The sequence below is a fragment of the Pristiophorus japonicus genome, chromosome 10 (genome assembly GCF_044704955.1).
Source record: "Pristiophorus japonicus isolate sPriJap1 chromosome 10, sPriJap1.hap1, whole genome shotgun sequence".
Classification (NCBI taxonomy): Eukaryota; Metazoa; Chordata; class Chondrichthyes; family Pristiophoridae; genus Pristiophorus; species Pristiophorus japonicus.
In genome coordinates, this window is record NC_091986.1 from 161090806 (window position 1) to 161110895 (window position 20090).

The 20090-nt window shown below is 42.2% G+C and overlaps 1 protein-coding gene across 3 annotated transcripts in view; it reads right to left on the bottom strand.

The window, feature by feature from the left end:
* Positions 1-20090, bottom strand: part of LOC139275163 (spermatogenesis-associated protein 13-like) — a 365108-nt gene that overhangs the window by 133510 nt on the left and 211508 nt on the right. For all 3 annotated transcript variants that reach the window (XM_070892243.1, XM_070892242.1, XM_070892244.1), the window contains one exon: positions 2050-3870. In XM_070892243.1, coding sequence (XP_070748344.1) covers positions 2050-3870 — 1821 coding nt within the window. The remainder of the gene's footprint in view (positions 1-2049; positions 3871-20090) is intronic.

Below are 20090 nucleotides of genomic sequence, written 5' to 3' on the forward strand. Positions count from 1 at the left end.
GGTTTTCCACATTCCTTCCCTCTTGAGCAGATTATCTATACCAATCTTACGTAAAATGCCTTTTCTGTTTGATGGATACTATATTAGTTCAAAGGTCAGTGTGTTTATTGCCAGGCATGAGAATGGCTTTGTGCACAAAGTTGTCGAGGGACTTCAGAAGATTGCAAAATGCAGCAAGCAACAGGGTTTTTGGGTGATCTCATATAATGCTCACATGGCAACCATTAATCTATTTTTTCCCCTGGCTTTGCACTTACTTAAAACCTGATAAACCTCCAACTTCTTCCTGTTCTGATGAAAGGTCATCAAACTGAAACGTTTCTACGGATGCTGCCTGACCTGCCGAGTACTTCCAGCATTTTCTGCTTTTAATCTAGTTTATTAATTTACTTTCCCTCTTTCTGCTGCTCCTTTGTTCTCTCTTATCCTGTGTTGGGGGGCTGTTTGTTCAGTGCCACCAGACCTCAACGTTTCACTAAATGGTTGTTCTTGATGTTTGAGCCTGGACAGTAACTATCAGCAGGCTATTCTATCAGGGAAGCCAAGCAGTAAACCCTACTCTGTCTTTATCCAATGTCCCCATATGCATTGTTCCAATAGAGATCATTAGATAGCAATCAGGATTAACAACATTATCCATTTTTTCCTTTTTCCTAGCTCAAGGTTACAGAGACCGATCACCTAGGTTGACGAATCCCTCAACAACTATGCACTTGAAGCCACTCTCATGCTTGGCAATAAACACGTAGATCTTTGAATTAATAGTGTGTGTAAAATACATTTGCTACATCTAAACACACAGTCATCCACAGCAGGAGCATTTAACTGGCATCAGCAGAATATGAAACTGATGGCATTTCATTCAGATTCCAGTGTACACAAACAAGCTAATTCCCAGCATTTATGTTGCTAGTTCAGAATTCTTTATCCCAGCAGTGGAATTGTAGACTCTCAAAAAACTGGCATCAGTAAAAAAAAAAGTTTATGTAGTATCAACCGACCATTTAGGAAATTGAACTCCGAAGTTTCATTGCTACTTTCCCCACCTCATCGAAGTCAAAATAATGCCTAATGTTTCTAATCAGTAAAATCAGCAGTTGTAATTTGGTTGAATAATGAAAAGGACAAATAGTTCTGACCACTAGAAAATTGCAGTATTATTTAACCACTGTTGTTGCTGTACTGCCAAAAGTCTATACTTCAGCAGTTCCCCATCCCAACTTCTGCTAATTCTACAGCTGTTGCAACTTCAGTGCAAAAGCATTCATGCTATAAATATTACTCTCAAATAAATTCACCATCACTTTGCTATCCATAACTATCATTACTTTCATAAGCATATTGTGAGGAGAGTAGCATCATCATGTACACTGTGCAATAACATTTATATAGCATCTTTACCATAGAGCAATGTCCCAATACATTTCATAGAAGCATAATCAGACAAAAATGGATGCCAAGTCAAGAAGTAGACATTAGTGGACGGGGGCAAAAGTTTGCTCAGAGCTGGGGTTTGAAGTCCTAAAGGAGAGAAGGGACGTGGAGAGGCAAAGAAGTTTGATGGTTTGGGGGGGGGGGGGGGGGGGGGGGAAAAGAGGGAGGAGAATTCCAAACCAGAGCCCAGACAGCTGAAGGCATGGATGCCTTGGTGGGGAAAAGGGAGGAGGAGATGCACAAAAATTATACATTTTTTTGCTATCGTTTTTAAGAGGGAGGAAACCAGCATTCTTTCCGATGAAACATTAAACCAAGGCCTTGTTAGTCTATTCGGATAAATATAAAAGGTCCCTCGGCACTATTAGAGGAATAGCAGGGAATTCTCCCAACACACCAAAATTCCTCCCTTAACCAACACCAGCAAAATCAGATTAACTGGTCTTTATCTCATTTGCTGTTTATGGGACTTTTCTGTGTGCAAACTGTTTAACTACATAACTATCATGACTACACTTCAAAGTTAATAGATTATACACCAAGCATAGACTCCTCAATGAAAACAGATAGAATGCATCACTTCTTTAGCAAACATAATCAAGGCATAAATCCTACCTCCTCCTTTTTCTCATCCACTCCAGATACTGCTGTATTCAGACTAAGCTGTGAATGGCTGCTTATCCCGCTGTCTTCATTACCATCATCATAGTAAACTGTTTGCACCAGATCCTGAAATGACACTGGACATTTTCCAGCTTTTGAGATAGTTCCTTCAGTTCGCCCATCACTGTCCATAGAGCTAAGTGACAAGGTACTATGCCGATTCGGACAATGGGAAGTAATATTGTGTTTAATCTTTTCAATGCTTGGACTCTGAGGTTTAGGAGCAGTTGGCCTGACTGGAACACTAGGCTGCTCGGTTTCAAATGTAAACTGACTGACATGTTTGGGTTCATTTGAATTATCAAAGAACACTTCATTAGCAGAGGGACTTATAGGACAGCAGATAAATTGACTGTTTGGCCTTATTGGAGCTAAGCTCAAACACTGGGAAGACTTATTGGTTTTAAGCTCTGGTGATGATAATGATTTCTCCATATGCATAGTAACAGTCGGAGTGTTTGAGGGGGTGAATGGGCTGGGGGTTGCAGGATAGGAAGATGGTTGGTTCCAGTTAGGCGAGGCTAATCTGTGTCTTTCAGTGTCAGCCCCGCTAGAAACTCTTCGAGAATAATCATCATGTAGTCTGCTGTTAGGCCGAGCTCCGTTTCTGTGTTCACGTAAAGGTGAATTTTCCTTTGATGGACTCTCTCGTCTCCTTGCAACATCTGCAACGTTACTCACTAACCTTAACATTCTGTCAAAATCTTTAGCCCTGATCGGGCTCCTCCAGCGTTTAGATTGCCTTTCAGGATTGCCATTGACTTTTTCAGAGTCTGCTAATGAAGCGCTTACTGTCCGTTGTAGTCTTTCATTTTCATTGGTTACTTTTAACTCTGTGAGGTTGGAGGTTGATTTCCTTTTAAATGAACTTTTCTTGAAAAAACTTAAATTATCAGTGCTTTTACTTCTCCGGTAGATAGCTTTGTGGTTTTCACAGTTGGTTACTATTGAATCACCAATGTTTGATTCTTGGACCCCAAGGGACACAACCCCAGTAGAGTCCTCTTGAATTGGGGATTCATCACAGTCCAATAAATTTATCCGTCCAACCCTGTAAGCACGTCTAATGCTCCGTGATCTGTGGGTGTGGCGCAAAAAGGCTTCATCAACATCTTCCGTTTCTGAGCAATCTGAAGCAAAGTCCTCCACAGAACTACACAAATCCTGTAAAGTGCCTGTGTAAGAACACTTGGTCGGCATTTGCACAGCATGGCCATTTGACACATGTTTGTGCACATTTTCAAAATTTTCCACATGTATAACTTCAGAGTTTTCTCTGGCTTGAATTCCTTGAAAAACTGAGGACTTCAGTTTTTTGAAAGAACCCATTTTCCTTAAGGATGACAAAGCATTCCAAGTGGGAGAATTTCCCATCAGTATCACAGAACGGGGTCTACTGTCTGAGTTACAATTGGTCTTCTTCCTCGAATTGGAGAAAAAACACATGAATTTTGAAGGACTCAATTTAACCTCTCCCATTTCTTGCTCATTGTTGTTACTGTGGTCACAGTAACCATTATCTACCTGATGAGATGAATTATGGAACATTCTGGAATCTGCATTATCTACAGATAACGGGATATTAATGCTCCCATTTGCGCATCCATTATGAAGAGATTTCATGTTGCCATTACTATAGATGCTGGAAAGATCTAGGCTACTGATCAATTTGATGTTGATGTTTTCATTAACGGGCCCCACCTCAGCTTCACTTCTTTTCTTCTCCTTCTCATATATGTTGTGGGAGGTTAGCACTTCACTGGACTGGAGTGCCTGCACACAGAAAACAAAGAAAGTATTTAACAAACCTTTTCACATTCAGTGACAAAGGGGAAGCACTTCTTTGGGTACAACTAGAAACAGAAAACGTAAGTTGAACAATAAGCAGTCATGTGATTGGTGAGAGCCTGTCAGGTTTAACACTTACTTAATCCATCTGCCCTTAAACACATTCACCAAGACTGCAAAGACTTGGACGGAAAACATTTTAAGAGTTGGAGTTGCTGAACACTTTGTAATTTCACAAACTGATATTTCAGTGACGTGCAGTAAACCAAACACTTTCTACGGAGAGCCACCAAGCAAACATGAATAAAATTCGATACAATCTCCATTGATGTTGGGATATTCTGTAAAGAACTGAGGCAAGTGTGTAATATGTGCAAATAATAGCTGCATTAATACAGCACTTAGTGTGGCACTCGGGCTACCAGCTCCTGACATCTCAGCAGGTGACTTCTACGCCATATTTCACTTTGTCTTCCCAGTGGGCTAGCTGCCCTGGCACCCCACAAAAACAATTAATGGCTGCATATTGAAGGTTTAGCAAGTTTATTCATCAAATGAAGAAAAGAAAGACTTGCATTTATATAGCGCCTTTCATGACTACCGGACGTCTCAAAGCGCTTTACAGTCAATGAAGTACTTTTGAAGTGTAGTCACTGTTGTAATGAATATAGAAATTGGGGTGCAGTGGTTAATCTATCAAAAAAAGCCTCAGTAAGATCACAATTGGTGCAGTGTGCGCAGTTTTGGGTTTCACACTATAGAAGGATGTTGAGGCGATAGGGCACAGCGCAGATTTGCTACGATGCTGCCCAGCATGAGGAAGTACAAAAACGAAGAAAGATTCGGAAAATTTGGGCTGTTTTTGTTAGAACAAAGGTGATGTTGGGGTTATTTGATAAAAATGTTTAAAATTATGGAGGGATGGGACAGGGTAGATGGAAGCATATTGTTCCCCTTGGCTGAAGAATCTAGAACAAGGCGACATAGAAGATTAAATGTAAGGGATACAAAACAGAGAGCAGGTGCAACTTCCATATTTTTAAACACAAATGGTTGTGAGGCTGTGGAATGCATTACTGAAGAGCAATGGAGGTGACAGAGAGAGTCATTCACAAAGCACGTATTGCATGGTTACTTACATCAAAATAAATTAATACTATAAACATTGTATTCATCTGTTACATCTTACTACTATTAATACAGACCATTATTTTGCCAGCAAATTAAACAAAAACAGGCATATTTATAAATTTACAATTTATACGCCCTGTTTGAATTGAAAAGCTCATTTTCACCTCGCATCTATATGTCTCTTTCAATCATAATTTTGGGCAACATTGCAAAATATCACTACTATTTTGCTGCCTCATTTTTGCTCACACATCAACCCATCACCAATTCAGTCTAAACATCAGAAGTGTTTTAATAATCTAAATCTGTGCACTATTCATTTCTTCTTCCAGAACATGCCTCTAATATTATCAGCACTTTATTGAAGGATGATGATGATTCTGCCAAAGTGTGAATGGCTAAGTTTGGAGTCTCAGTCCATGTCTCCAAGAAGCTCCGTGTAATTGCAAACTCTTGATTTCACCAAAATCTTAAATATCATGACATGAGCCAGAAAAGTTAATTGCTTATTTTTCTGCCTGTAGTTGCATAACATCTGTACGGTAAGTGAACAGTAACCCCTTCTATTGACAAGAGAGAGACATGTGAAAATACACAAATAAGATGAGAGTGAAATCAATAATGCTTTGTACTTGAGAATGCCATGCATTCAAAAATAAAATCTGCCCGTCTAACTGTACTGCATGGCACTATTAAATTGTACATATGCTGATGTGTGATGAAAGAGGGCATCTGTAACCTCTAATGCAACAGGGAAATACATTTTGCCTGATCTTAAACTGTTTTGATATTGCAGCCTTGGGCTTGAAAGTGTGAGCTGAACTTCCCTCTTCTGTATAGTTTGTTAACCTGTAATCAATCATCTTAGAATCTGGCTGTACTATAGGTGCCCAACATTCCATGCAGGTTGGCTGTGACATTATGGGTGCACAAAGTAGTTAATTGTAACATGCTGTCACTTATAGGGATAATTGAAATGGCCACCCTGACCTGCGAGCGAACAGCTCCGCAAGTTGGGTCATAAAAGAGCTGGAGTGGCATGCCACTTCAACCTCCAGCGCAAGCTGCTCCAAGTATGCGACGTTGTTGAGATGGGCGATGTCATCAAAACCCTGGTCGGCGTTTTGGAGCATGGGCAGGAACATTGGCAGGGTCCAGGTACAGAGGAGTGGGAAGGTCGGAGCAGATAAGCGGCGAGTGTTTGTGGCGAGATGCGGTGAATGTTTATGGCGGAGGAGCGGTGAGAGATCGAGGCAGAGGTGTGACAGATGAGGGTACAGGGCCCAGAAGAGCTGAGGGCCCAGGGGCAGCACGGGCCAGCCCACACTGCGATGTGTGAGCGCGCTAAGTCCGTGCAGCAGAGTAGGTCTCCAGTCATTCTGATTAACCCTTGCCACTGGATAAAGGCCTAGCTCGGTCAAGCCCGTGTGGTGGCAGGTGTGCAACAGGTCACCACACGTTAAAGAAAATTTCACGCATAGGCATCTTCCACCCCCTCAATTGGAGTTCAGGACTGGAACATCGGGTCCTTCATCAAAACACCTGTGAACGCGTGGAAGCAAGTCATCCTTGTTCGAGACGAAGACGAGGACGAGGACGAGGACGAGGAGGAGGAGGAGGAGGAGGAGGATGATTTGAAATGTTCATGCAAATGTCCACTGCCCTTGCAGCAGCACATTCACTAGCCTTAGTAAGATGAAAAGTAGGTCTTCCTTGACAATGGTACGGGAGATTTATGTTGATGTGACTTCTGGCTGTAGGATACCCACATTTAAAAGCAATTTTAGTAATGTCTCCAATTGATGGGTAGAAGGACAGAGTTGCTTAGAAGTTTAATGCAATTGTCACTTTAACTTCCATCAAGAGCCTCAGTGAATGTTGTTCTTTGATATGGGTCAGACATCATGGCCCAAAAATGCTGTAGGCAAAATCTGCTAAAGAAAACGGATATTCAGATTGTTTATCCATAACAGCTTGTAGTTATGGGGCCATGCAAGTGGCAAACTTGACCTTTGAAGCATTCATGCATGAACTGAGTCTTCACCAAGGCCTCAGCTATTGCAAGAAGATAGTGCATGAAGGGTCAGAAAATGTGGTGTAAATAAATTATCCTGCCTGTTTAAACTAAACTTAGAGAGGCTGCATTATCTTAGGACATGCTAGGTAGGGTATTAGTAAACACACACACGTGAATATCACCCATGCATAATACCACTCGAGTTTGAAATGCCTGTTTGAAAGACCAAGAATATATCTCAAAGGGAAAATCAGAATGGTCTGACAAGAGCACTATATAATTTGAGCCAACATACTCAGCATCGAGGCACTGACCACGCTCGATCAGCTCCGATGGACGGACCACATTGTCCGCATGCCCGATACTAGACTCCCGAAACAAGCACCCTAACTACGAGCTACATCGCGGCAGGCGAATCCCTGGAGGGCAGAGAAAACGCTTCAAGAACTGCCGCAAAGCCTCCTTGAAAAAATTTAACATCCCCACCGACTCTTGGGAATTCCTGGCCCAAAACCACTCGAAGTGGAGGAGAAGCATCCAAGAAGGCGCCGAACATTTCCGAATCTCTTCGCCAGGAGCAAGCAGAAGCCAAGTACAAACAGCAGAAGGAGCCAACGACAAATGAAGCACCCCACCCACCCATCTCTTCAACCACCCGCATTAGAACTCATTTTAGTGTGGAAGCAAGTCATCCTCGACTCCGGGGGAACCGCCCAAGATGATGATAATTTGAGATAAAGCAAGTTAGCCTATTTGAGGCAGCACTGCACTGTCAGAGGTGCCATCTTTCAGATGAGACGTTAAACCGAGGCCCCATCTGCTCTCCCAAGTGGACGTAAAAGATCCCATGGCACTATTTCGAAGAGCAAGGAAGTTATCCCTGGCGTCCTGGCCAATATTTATCCCTCAATCAACATAACAGAAAACAGATTACCTGGTCATTATCACATTGCGGTTTGTGGGAGCTTGCTAGTATGCAAATTAGCTGCCATGTCTCCTACATTACAACAGTGACTACACTCCAAAAGTATTTCATTGGCTGTAAAAGCGCTGTGAGACGTCCAGTGGTCGTGCAAGGCGCTATATAAATCCAAGTTTTGTTTTCTTTCATTAAATTATAAAAATGAACCTATGTTACAGCAAAATCTAAAACTATCAACCTCAACTTAGTCATGTATCATTTATTGGATTGAGAAGTTTAGCATGGTTTGATTTTTTGATAGTTGGATCCTTCAAAATCAGGATGGAAATAAAAACTGCAATTGCTAGGGGTATAATAGTTGTCCCAATTTTTAAGAGTTAATTAAAACTGTTTGAATTACACAGACATTACATAACAATTTCAATTTTCAATTTTTCAGATTTTACCTATATATGCACCAGGAAACCATAAGGTTGTTTACACCCAAACTTACACATATTCAGTGAACTCCTATTTGATACACCTTAAAGAAAGATTTGCGTTTATAGCGCCTTTCACGGCAACTGGATGTCCCAAAGTGTTTTACAGCCAATTAAGTACTTTTGAAATTTAGTCACTGTTGATATGTAGGAAATCCAGCAGCCAACTTGCAATTCACAAGCTCCCACAAACAGCAATGTGATAATGACTAGATAATCTGTTTTAATGATGTTGATTGATGGATAAATATTGTCCAGGACACCAGGGATAGCAGGTTAGGCAGCATCTGCAGAGAGAAACAGAGTTAACGTTTCAGGTCGATGACACGTTAATTCTGTTCCTCTCCACAGATGCTGCCTGACCCGCTGAGATTTCCAACAAACTACCACTCACTGGTGTAGAACATCTGCAACGGGTAAAAATCCCAGGTCCATCTGCTTCTGTAACAGGTGCACTCCAGTCGAGTCCTGGTTTCATAGTACCAACAGTTCTCGAGTTTCTTACACAGGTTTAGTTTTGTTGTAAGCTTGAATACAATTTAGTCAACCGTAGACTGCTTCACAACTGCATAATACTTGCAGGGAGCAGCGCATGCTGCTGCAGGAGGGCGACGGCTGCGAAGCCAGGTCACTGATTGCAGTGCGGGCAGGCACAGCAGGAGGGGCGAAGGAGCGGCAAGAGTTTGCAGAGGGAAGTGACCGGGGCCCAGGAGAGGCATGAGTTTGGGGCTCAGAAGAGGCGAGGGCCTTGGGGCAGCATGGGCCAGCCCACACTGCGATATATGTATCCGTGCAGCAGAGCTGGTCCTTGCCAATGGACCAAGCCCGTGTGGTGGCTGGTGTGCAACGGCCACCACACGTTAAAAAATCCACGTACAGGCATCTTCCACCCTTCAAGATATAGTTTGGGATCTGGAATATTCGGTCCTTCACTGAAACATCTGTGAACTCATCCCTTTTTGGTGTGGAAACAAGTCATCCTCACTTCGAGGGACTGCCTATGATGATGATGATTCTGTTTTTATTTTCATTCCAGCATCCGCAGAAATTTGCTTTGGTACTGGGGATAACGCCCCTACTCTTCTTCGAAATAATGCCATGGGATCTTTTACGTCCACCTGAGAGAGCAGACGCTTAGTTTAACATCTCATCCAAAAGACAGCACCAGAGTGCAGCACTCCCTCAATGTTCCCTTTAATTTTTTTTTTTGAGTGTGTGGCCTCTTTAAAGGGCTTCACAGCCCATTCAAAATACTATGCATGCCCTTAACGCAAGTGCAATTTGATAAAAGGGAAGATATCAAAGTTCTAAATTGGTGTATTTATTATTTAAATAGCAAGACATGCCTTTGAATGCAACTTATGTTGCAACTGACTATTCCTGGCATTTATAATATTGTAATATAGTTCAAACAGCATGAACCCATATCTTGTTTTAAAAACTAATATTCCCCATTCGAATATTTTCCTGAAATACAACAAAAATACCAAGTAATTTTATTGCAGCTCATAAGAACATAAGAAATAGAAGCAGGAGTAGGCCACCTGGCTCCTCGAGCCTGCTCCGTCATTCAATAAGATCATGGATGAGTTGATCATGGGCTTAGCTCCACTTCCCATAACCCTTTACTCTCTTAAATTGCTCAAAAATCTGTCCATCTCCACCTTGAATATATTCAATGACCCAGCCTCCACAGCTCTATGGGGCAGAGAATTCCACAGATTTAAAACCCTCAGAGAAGAAATTCCTCCTCATCTCAGTTTCAAATGGGCAACCCCTTATTCTAAAACTATGCCCCCTTGTTCTTGATTCCCCCATGAGTGGAAACATCCTCTCTGCATCTACCTTGTCGAGCCCCTTCATTATCTTACGTGTCTCAAGAAGAGAACCTCTCATTCTTCTGAACTCCAACGAGTACAGGCATAACCTATCTTCATAAGTCAACCCCTTGAACTCAGGAATCAACCGAGTGAACTTTCTCTGACCTGCCTCCAATGCAAGTATATCCTTCCTTAAATAAGGACACCAAAACTGTACACCGTACTCTAGGTGTGGCCTCACCAAATACCTTTCCAGTTGTAGCAGGAATTCTCTGCTTTTATATTCCATCCCCCTTGCAATAAAGGCCAACATTCCATTTGCCTTCCTGATTACTTGCTGTACCTGCATATTGACTTTTTGTGTTTCATGCACAAAGACCCCCAGGGTCCCTCTGTAATGCAAGTTTTCTCATTTAAATTATATTTTGCTTTTTTATTTTTTCTGCCAAAGTAGATAACCTCACACTTTCCCACATTATACTCCATCTGCCAAATGTTTACCCACTCACTTAGCCTGTCTATATCCCTTTGCAAATTGTCTTGTATCCTCCTCACAATTTGCTCTCCCACCCATCTTTGTATCATCTACATTACACTCAGTCCCTTCATCCAAATCACTAATATAGATTGCACATAGATGAGGCCCCCGTACTGATCCCTGTGGCACCCCACTAATTATTGTGGAGAGACGCGAGTCCGGGGTCAGCGAGAGGCCTACAAAAGGCCGCGAGAGGCGTCGGGAGGTGCGTGGAAAGACGTGAGTCCGGGGTCAGTGAGAGGCCTACAAAAGGCCGCGAGAGGTGTCGGGAGGTACGAGGAGAGACGCGAGTCCAGGGTCAGTGAGAGGCCTACAAAAGGCGAGCTGGTGCAGCTACAGGGAGAGGGCAAAAAAGAAGTAGAAAGAAACAGAAAGGTGACGTCACAGCCAAGGGGGTAAGTGATTGGCTGGTGATTGGCGAGTAGCTTTTCTTTTTCGTTCTTTTTTTATATCAGTCAGTAACTTTTAACATTGTTGTTGCCAATTTAAGTGTATCTAAGGGTTAAGTCGTGGCAGGGGAGCTCGGTCACGTGATATGCTCCTCCTGTATCATGTGGGAACTCAGGGACACTTCCGGTGTCCCTGACGACTACGTGTGCGGGAATTGTATCCGCCTCCAGCTCCTGACTGACCGCGTTGCGGAATTGGAGCTGAGGATGGATTCACTCTGGAGCATCCACGATGCTGAGAACGACGTGAGTAGCACATGTAGCGAGTTGGTCTTACCGCAGGAGAAGGATCCACAGCCAGCTAGGGAATGGAAGACCAGCAGGAAGAGTAGTGCAAGGAAGGTAGTGCAGGGGTCCCCTGTGGTCATCCCCCTGCAAAACAGATACAATGCTTTGAGTGCTGTTGAGGGGGGATGACTCATTAGGGGAGGGCAGCAGCAGCCAAGTTAATGGCACCGTGGCTGGCTCTGTTGCACAGGAGGGCAGGAAAGAGTGGGAGAGCGATAGTGATAGGGGATTCAATTGTATGGGGAATAGATAGGCGTTTCTGCGGCCGCAACCGAGACTTCAGGATGGTATGTTGCCTCCCTGGTGCAAGGGTCAAGGATGTCTTGGAGCGGGTGCAGGACATTCTAAAAAGGGAGGGAGAACAGCCAGTTGTCGTGGTGCACATTGGTACCAACGACATAGATAAAATAAAAGGGATGAGGTCCGACGAAATGAATTTAAAGGAGCTAGGAGCTAAATTAAAAAGTAGGACCTCAAAAGTAGTAATCTCAGGATTGCTACCAGTGCCACGTGCTAGTCAGAGTAGGAATCGCAGGATAGCGCAGATGAATATGTGGCTTGAGCAGTGGTGCAGCAAGGAGGGATTCAAATTCCTGGGGTATTGGAACCGGTTCTGGGGGAGATGGGACCAGTACAAACTGGACGGTCTGCACCTGGGCAGGACTGGAACCAATGTCCTAGGGGGAGTGTTTGCTAGTGCTGTTGGGGAGGAGTTAAACTAATATGGCAGGGGGATGGGAACCAATGCAGGGAGACAGAGGGAAACAAAAAGGAGACAAAAGCAAAAGACAGAAAGGAGATGAGGAAAAGTGGAGGGCAGAGAAACTCAAGAAAAAGAACAAAAAGGGCCACTGTACAGCAAAATTCTAAAAGGACAAAGGGTGTTAAAAAAAACAAGCCTGAAGGCTTTGTGTCTTAATGCAAGGAGTATCCGTAATAAGGTGGATGAATTAACTGTGCAAATAGATGTTAACAAATATGATGTGATTGGGATTACAGAGACGTGGCTCCAGGATGATCAGGGCTGGGAACTCAACATTCAGGGGTATTCAACATTCAGGAAGGATTGAATAAAAGGAAAAGGAGGTGGGGTAGCATTGCTGGTTAAAGAGGAGATTAATGCAATAGTTAGGAAAGACATTAGCTTGGATGATGTGGAATCTATATGGGTAGAGCTGCAGAACACCAAAGGGCAAAAAACGTTAGTGGGAGTTGTGTACAGACCTCCAAACAGTAGTAGTGATGTTGGGGAGGGCATTAAACAGGAAATTAGGGGTACATGCAATAAAGGTGCAGCAGTTATAATGGGTGACTTTAATATGCACATAGATTGGGCTAGCCAAACTGGAAGCAATACGGTGGAGGAGGATTTCCGAGAGTGCATACGGGATGGTTTTCTAGACCAATATGTCGAGGAACCAACTAGGGGGGAGGCCATCTTAGACTGGGTGTTGTGTAATGAGAGAGGACTAATTAGCAATCTCGTTGTGCGAGGCCCCTTGGGGAAGAGTGACCCTAATATGGTGGAATTCTGCATTAGGATGGAGAATGAAACAGTTAATTCAGAGACCATGGTCCAGAACTTAAAGAAGGGTAACTTTGAAGGTATGAGGCGTGAATTGGCTAGGATAGATTGGCGAATGATACTTAAGGGGTTGACTCTGGATGGGCAATGGCAGACATTTAGAGACCGCATGGATGAACTACAACAATTGTACATTCCTGTCTGGCGTAAAAATAAAAAAGGGAAGGTGGCTCAACCGTGGCTATCAAGGGAAATCAGGGATAGTATTAAAGCCAAGCAAGTGGCATACAAATTGGCCAGAAATAGCAGCGAACCCGGGGACTGGGAGAAATTTAGAACTCAGCAGAGGAGGACAAAGGGTTTGATTAGGGCAGGGAAAATGGAGTACGAGAAGAAGCTTGCAGGGAACATTAAGACGGATTGCAAAAGTTTCTGTAGATATGTAAAGAGAAAAAGGTTAGTAAAGACAAACGTAGGTCCCCTGCAGTCAGAATCAGGGGAAGTCATAACGGGGAACAAAGAAATGGCAGACCAATTGAACAAGTATTTTGGTTCGGTATTCACTAAGGAGGACACAAACAACCTTCCGAATATAAAAGGGGTCAGAGAGAGTCTAGTAAGGAGGAGGAACTGAGGGAAATCTTTATTAGTCGGGAAATTGCGTTGGGGAAATTGATGGGATTGAAGGCAGATAAATCCCCAGGGCCTGATGGACTGCATCCCAGAGTACTTAAGGAGGTGGCCTTGGAAATAGCGGATGCATTGACAGTCATTTTCCAACATTCCATTGACTCTGGATCAGTTCCTATCGAGTGGAGGGTAGCCAATGTAACCCCACTTTTTAAAAAAGGAGGGAGAGAGAAAACAGGGAATTATAGACCGGTCAGCCTGACCTCAGTAGTGGGTAAAATGATGGAATCAATTATTAAGGATGTCATAGCAGCGCATTTGGAAAGAGGTGACATGATAGGTCCAAGTCAGCATGGATTTGTGAAAGGGAAATCATGCTTGACAAATCTTCTGGAATTTTTTGAGGATGTTTCCAGTAGAGTGGACAAGAGAGAACCAGTTGATGTGGTATATTTGGAATTTCAGAAGGCTTTCGACAAGGTCCCACACAAGAGATTAATGTGCAAAGTTAAAACACATGGGATTGGGGGTAGTGCGCTGACGTGGATTGAGAAGTGGTTATCAGACAGGAAGCAAAGGGTAGGAGTAAATGGGTACTTTTCAGAATGGCAGGCAGTGACTAGTGGGGTACCGCAAAGTTCTGTGCTGGGGCCCCAGCTGTTTACACTGTACATTAATGATTGAGACGAGGAGATTAAATGCAGTATCTCCAAATTTGCGGATGACACTAAGTTGGGTGGCAGTGTGAGCTGCGAGGAGGATGCTATGAGGCTGCAGAGTGACTTGGATAGGTTAGGTGAGTGGGCAAATGCATGGCAGATGAAGTATAATGTGGATAAATGTGAGGTTATCCACTTTGGTGGTAAAAACAGAGACACAGACTATTATCTGAATGGTGACAGATTAGGAAAAGGGGAGGTGCAACGAGACCTGGGTGTCATGGTACAAGAGTCATTGAAGGTTAGCATGCAGGTACAGCAGGCGGTTAAGAAAGCAAATGGCATGTTGGCCTTCATAGCGAGGGGATTTGAGTACAGGGGCAGGGAGGTGTTGCTACAGTTGTACAGGGCCTTGGTGAGGCCACACCTGGAGTATTGTGTACAGTTTTGGTCTCCTAACTTGAGGAAGGACATTCTTGCTATTGAGGGAGTGCAGCGAAGGTTCACCAGACTGATTCCCGTGATGGTGGGACTGACCCATCAAGAAAGACTGGATCAACTGGGCTTGTATTCACTGGAGTTCAGAAGAATGAGAGGGGATCTCATAGAAACGTTTAAAATTCTGACGGGTTTAGACAGGTAAGATGCAGGAAGAATGTTCCCAATGTTGGGGAAGTCCAGAACCAGGGGTCACAGTCTAAGGGGTAAGCCATTTAGGACTGAGATGAGGAGAAACTTCTTCACCCAGAGAGTGGTGAACCTGTGGAATTCTCTCCCACATAAAGTTGTTGAGGCCAATTCACTAAATATATTCAAAAGGGAGTTAGATGAAGTCCTTACTACTAGGGGGATCAAGGGGTATGGCGAGAAAGCAGGAAGGGGGTACTGAAATTGCATATTCAGCCATGAACTCATTGAATGGCGGTGCAGGCTAGAAGGGCCGAATGGCCTACTCCTGCACCTATTTTCTATGTTTCTATGTTTTCTATGTTTGCCAACCGGAAAATACCCATTTATCCCGATTCTGTTTTGTGTTACTTAGCCAATTCTCTATCCATGCGAATATATTACCCCAATCCCGTGAACTTTCAGCTTGTGCAGTTTACTTTTATGTGGCACCTTGTCAAATGCCTTCTGGAATTCCAAATACACCACATCCATTGGTTCCCCCTCAGCCACCCTACTCATTACATCCTCAAAGAACTCCAATACATTTGTCAAACATGATTTCTCTTTCATAAAACCATGCTGACTCTGCTTGATTGAATTATGCTTTTCCAAATGTCCTGCTACTGCTTTCTTAATAATGGACTCCAGCATATTCCCAACGACAGATGTTAGGCTAACTGGTCTATAGTTTCCTGCTTTCTGTCTGCCTATTTTTATTTTATTTTTTTAAAGAAGCATCACATTTGCGGTTTTCCAATCTGCTGGGACCTCCCTAGAATCCAGGGAATTTTAGTAGATTAAAACCAATGCATCCACTATCTCTGCAGCCACTTCTTCAGCTGGGGAACAGTGCTCATCTTGTTCAGAGCCACAATATCTAGAAATGCTGAAGCAATATCAAAGGCAGAAATGCCCCCCACCCTCCCAAAAATGTACTGACTTAAACTTTGAACGGGTACTGCTAACTGGAACTTGCTCGATTTACTATGACCATTGCAGCTTTAGGAAATTTGCCAGCGTTCAGTCACCTGTTGCATGTATTAGAACAATTATACTGCATCACTGACCAAGGTGCTTTTAGGGACACCTGCAAAAAAAACCAAGGCATCTTACCTGAGTGATGTGGGAAGCAGCAAATAGAGGACACAGACTTATACACTTCTAAAAGGCTGCTAAAACAGTGGCCTTTTCATGCAGGCAAGATCAAATCACAAACCAGTTAGATCAGCCCCAGACAATGCAGCAGTTCACAAAGGTCTTCGAGCCTTAAATTCATCAGTGCTTGGGAGAGGAAAAAATCTTTAAGAGTAAAATGCAAACTGAGATTCAGTAACAAGCAGCCAAAAAGCAAAGTGTCTGTAGGCAGAGGGCTGCCAGTGACTTGCTGCTTGTTTGTTTGGCAGATCACATCTCTAGAGAACAATAGAGGAGTAGAGAGAGGAGAGCACAGCTGTATGGCCCTTGGGGCTAGTTTCCGCCTTTAATCCACTGTGTAAAGTTGTCATTGGAAAGATCCTCTCCCAGACAATACGGCCTCCTCACTCAGGGGAAGAGAGAGAAAAGAGGAAAAGGACAATTGCAACGGTATTCAGCTCAGTGACCCATGGGTGAATAAACTAGATGCTGGTTAATTTTGAAAGGGGAGGAGAAACAAAATCTCTTGCAAAAAATGAAGTAATTCTCCATGTACTTTTTGGTATTGAAAAAGGAGCTAAAGTATTACCAAGCTCAAGGAGTCTTCTGAGTAGTGGAAAATAATTAAAAACTCTCCCCTTTGTCACTCCGACATTGTGACCTTGCAGTATTCCGGAGACAAAAGTTTGAAAATGAAACCCAGCATGAATGCCTTTATTGGCTACAATACATCATTTGTCTATTTAGAAACTAGATAAATATCTGTTCTTCTCAAAAGTACAAACCTATTAAAATTATTAGAATGTCAAAAATGCTGTTGAAGTAATAAAGGGAATATTGAAAAAGCAAGTTTGAAGTACAAATCAATAACAAAATAAGTTAAATTGTTTTAAGTTTGTCTGCAACAGTGGGTCCTCTTTACCAGGCACTGTTTTACAGTTCAATTGAAGTTATTTTCCCAAATTTCCTTTTGACTAAATTGTCTGAATGCAAATGCTCCTGAAGGTGTTTTCAGTACACTATGTTATTGGCTTATAATGATGAAATGATAGCCCTGGCACCAAAGCTAGCATTATTTCAAGGCTTTTTCCTCCACTATCAACAATTTCAATTTTTCTTTGTTTTAAATTACCAGTCTCGGGTGAGTTCTAATGAAATCATGATTTAAAGCCTGGCACTGGGCCTATATGATCTCATTCAGGATAGCTACTATTATGTATTGTAAAAGACTATCAATGGACCCCCTGTATTTAGTTATAGTTACAACCCTGAGAACCTACTATAACTCCACCTACATCCCAGCCCCTTATAATTTCACCCATGCTGAACATTCCTTTGAATCTGCCACAATAAATGAATTTACTTTCAAGTCACATTGGTGCCATCTCAGCTAATTTACAAACATGTTGGAATAAATGTCCTCTGCTGCTTTGAAGATAGGAGGCAATGGTTTTGCCCGAAAGCTCATTTTGGCAAGCTGATGTAAGCAGGCCACTAGCTTAAATTTTCTGATTAGTGTTATTTTACTATTGGTGTAACTGGATTATCAATGGAAAATCTAGGCATATGTTCCCATCCAATCCAAAAGATGTTTAATGCCTCGTGTAATCATCATCATCGGCAGTCCCTCGGAATCAAGGAAGACTTGCTTTCACTCTGCAACATCAAAATACTGAGAAAATTTGCATTAAGCTTGGCTTGTCAACTTTGTTGCTGATCTGTTTATATGTAGTCTATGCTGTGGTGATGCATTAATAAATCGCAGATTTATCACAAACTTAACTTCCTGAATGCTGCCAGTGTTGCTAGTTTCCATGGGCCTCAGTTTATTTCCAAATCACAGTTCGGGCTCAATGCAGTTTTTGTATTGCTGGCATGTAGATGCTTTCCTCAAACTTCAGGGAAGGTCCATGATTCAAAAATTAAAACTGTAAACTGATTTTTCAGTCATTGCACAATTTCTTTCCTTATTGCCTCCAGTATTCTTAATTCACCGTTGCACTGCCAAACAGAAAATTAACTGCTCCAACCTGCCGCTCAAACACTGAGGAAGGTTTCCTGATGGTTCAGCCAGTTGAGGTAGCAAATAGCTGCATCATACAAACCAGAATGAAATTATACAGCACCTTTCACAACCACTATGTCCCAAAATGCTTTACAGCCAATTAAGTACTTTTGAAGCAGTCACTGTCATAATGTAGGAAACATGGCAGTCAATTTGTGTGCAGCAAGCTCTCACTAACAGCAATGCAATAATGACCAGATAATCTGTTTCAGTGAAGGTTCCAGGTACAATTCCTGATCTGTGCTGAATTAGCTGATCTTAACCAGAGCACGATAATGCCCCTAGGTTGGAGAGGGAAAAATTGACCAAATCACTGCTCCCTACTGGAATCATGTTTTTTTTAAATGGATACCTGGATTTAACTGTGATTCTCAAAATTCTTGGAACAGTCCTGTGTACGGGCTCAAAATGAAGCATGGCCACTTGAGCTTGATATCAGAAAGTTAGCGGCTCCCATGGAACCATGCCTTCAGGAGAAGAGATAGTGATAAATAACTGCAGAAAGCATCTAGCTGCTGTATGTACTACTGTGCAATACAAAGGGAGATTCCTTCTACACTAGGAGAAGCAGCACATGGCACTAGAGAATTACTTTAGTGCAGCAAAATTAGCCTGGCACTTATTGGAGTTATATAAATGGCCCATTACCTCAAATGTCATGAATGATCTATACAAATGAGGTGCTAATGTGTCACTTTGGGTGATTGAAAAAATTGTAAATTAGCTTTATCCTTGTCTTCTAAATTCCTGGATCAAAGGACAGTTAAAATACAGATCAAATTCTGCTCCAGGTATATGCATGTTTGTTTAATGATATTCTATATCGTTGACAGTAGTTCATTTAGACTGGGCAAACCAAATTTGCAGAAATAATGTGGAGGACGAATTAATGGAATGTATACAAGATAGTTTTCTAGATCTGTATGTTGAGGAACCAACTAGGGAGCAGGCTATTTTAGATCTAGTATTGTACAATGAGAACGAGTTAATTAATAACCTTGTAGCAAAGGGAAGAGTAACCATAATATGAAAGAATTTTATATTAAGTTTGAAAGTGATTTAATTAAATCCAAAACTAGGGTCTTAAATCTAAACAAAGCAAACTACGTAGGTATGAGGGGCAATTTGGCTAAGGTAGATTGGAAAACTACATTAAAGGGTATGACGGTAGATGAGCAATGGCTAGCATTTAAAGAATTAATACATCATTTACAACAAATATACTAAGGCACAAAAACTCCACACAAAAAGTTGTCCAACCGTGGCCAACAAGAGAAGTTAAAGATAGTATTAGATCAAAGGAAGAGGCTTATAATGTTGCCAAAAAGAGCGTAAAGCCCAAGGATTGGGAGAATTTGAGAATTCAGCAAAGGAAGATCAAGAAATCGATAAAGAAAGGGAAAATAGAATGAGAGTGTAAACTAGCGAGAGATAAAAAAACAACTTGTATTTATATAGCGCCTTTAATGTAGTGAAACATCCCAAGGTGCTGCACAGAAGTATTATGAGATAAAGAATTTGACACCGAGGTGCACAAGGAGAAATTAGGGCAGTTGACCAAAAGTTTGGATAAAGAGATAGGTTTTAAGGAGCATCTTGAAGGAGGAAAGAGAGGTAGAGAAATAAAATCAGAATGTAAAAGCTTCTAAAGGTATGTAAAAAGAAAAAGATCAAAAGTAAATGTGGGTCCCTTACAGGCTGAGACAGGAGAAATTATGATGGAGAATAAAGAAATGGCAGAGAAATTAAACAAATACTATGCGTCCGTCTTCACAGAAGACACAAAAAACCTCCCGGAAATAGTGTAGAACAAAGGGTCCAGCGAGAACGTGGAACTGAAAGAAATTAGTATCAGTAAAAAAAATAGTACTGGAGAAAT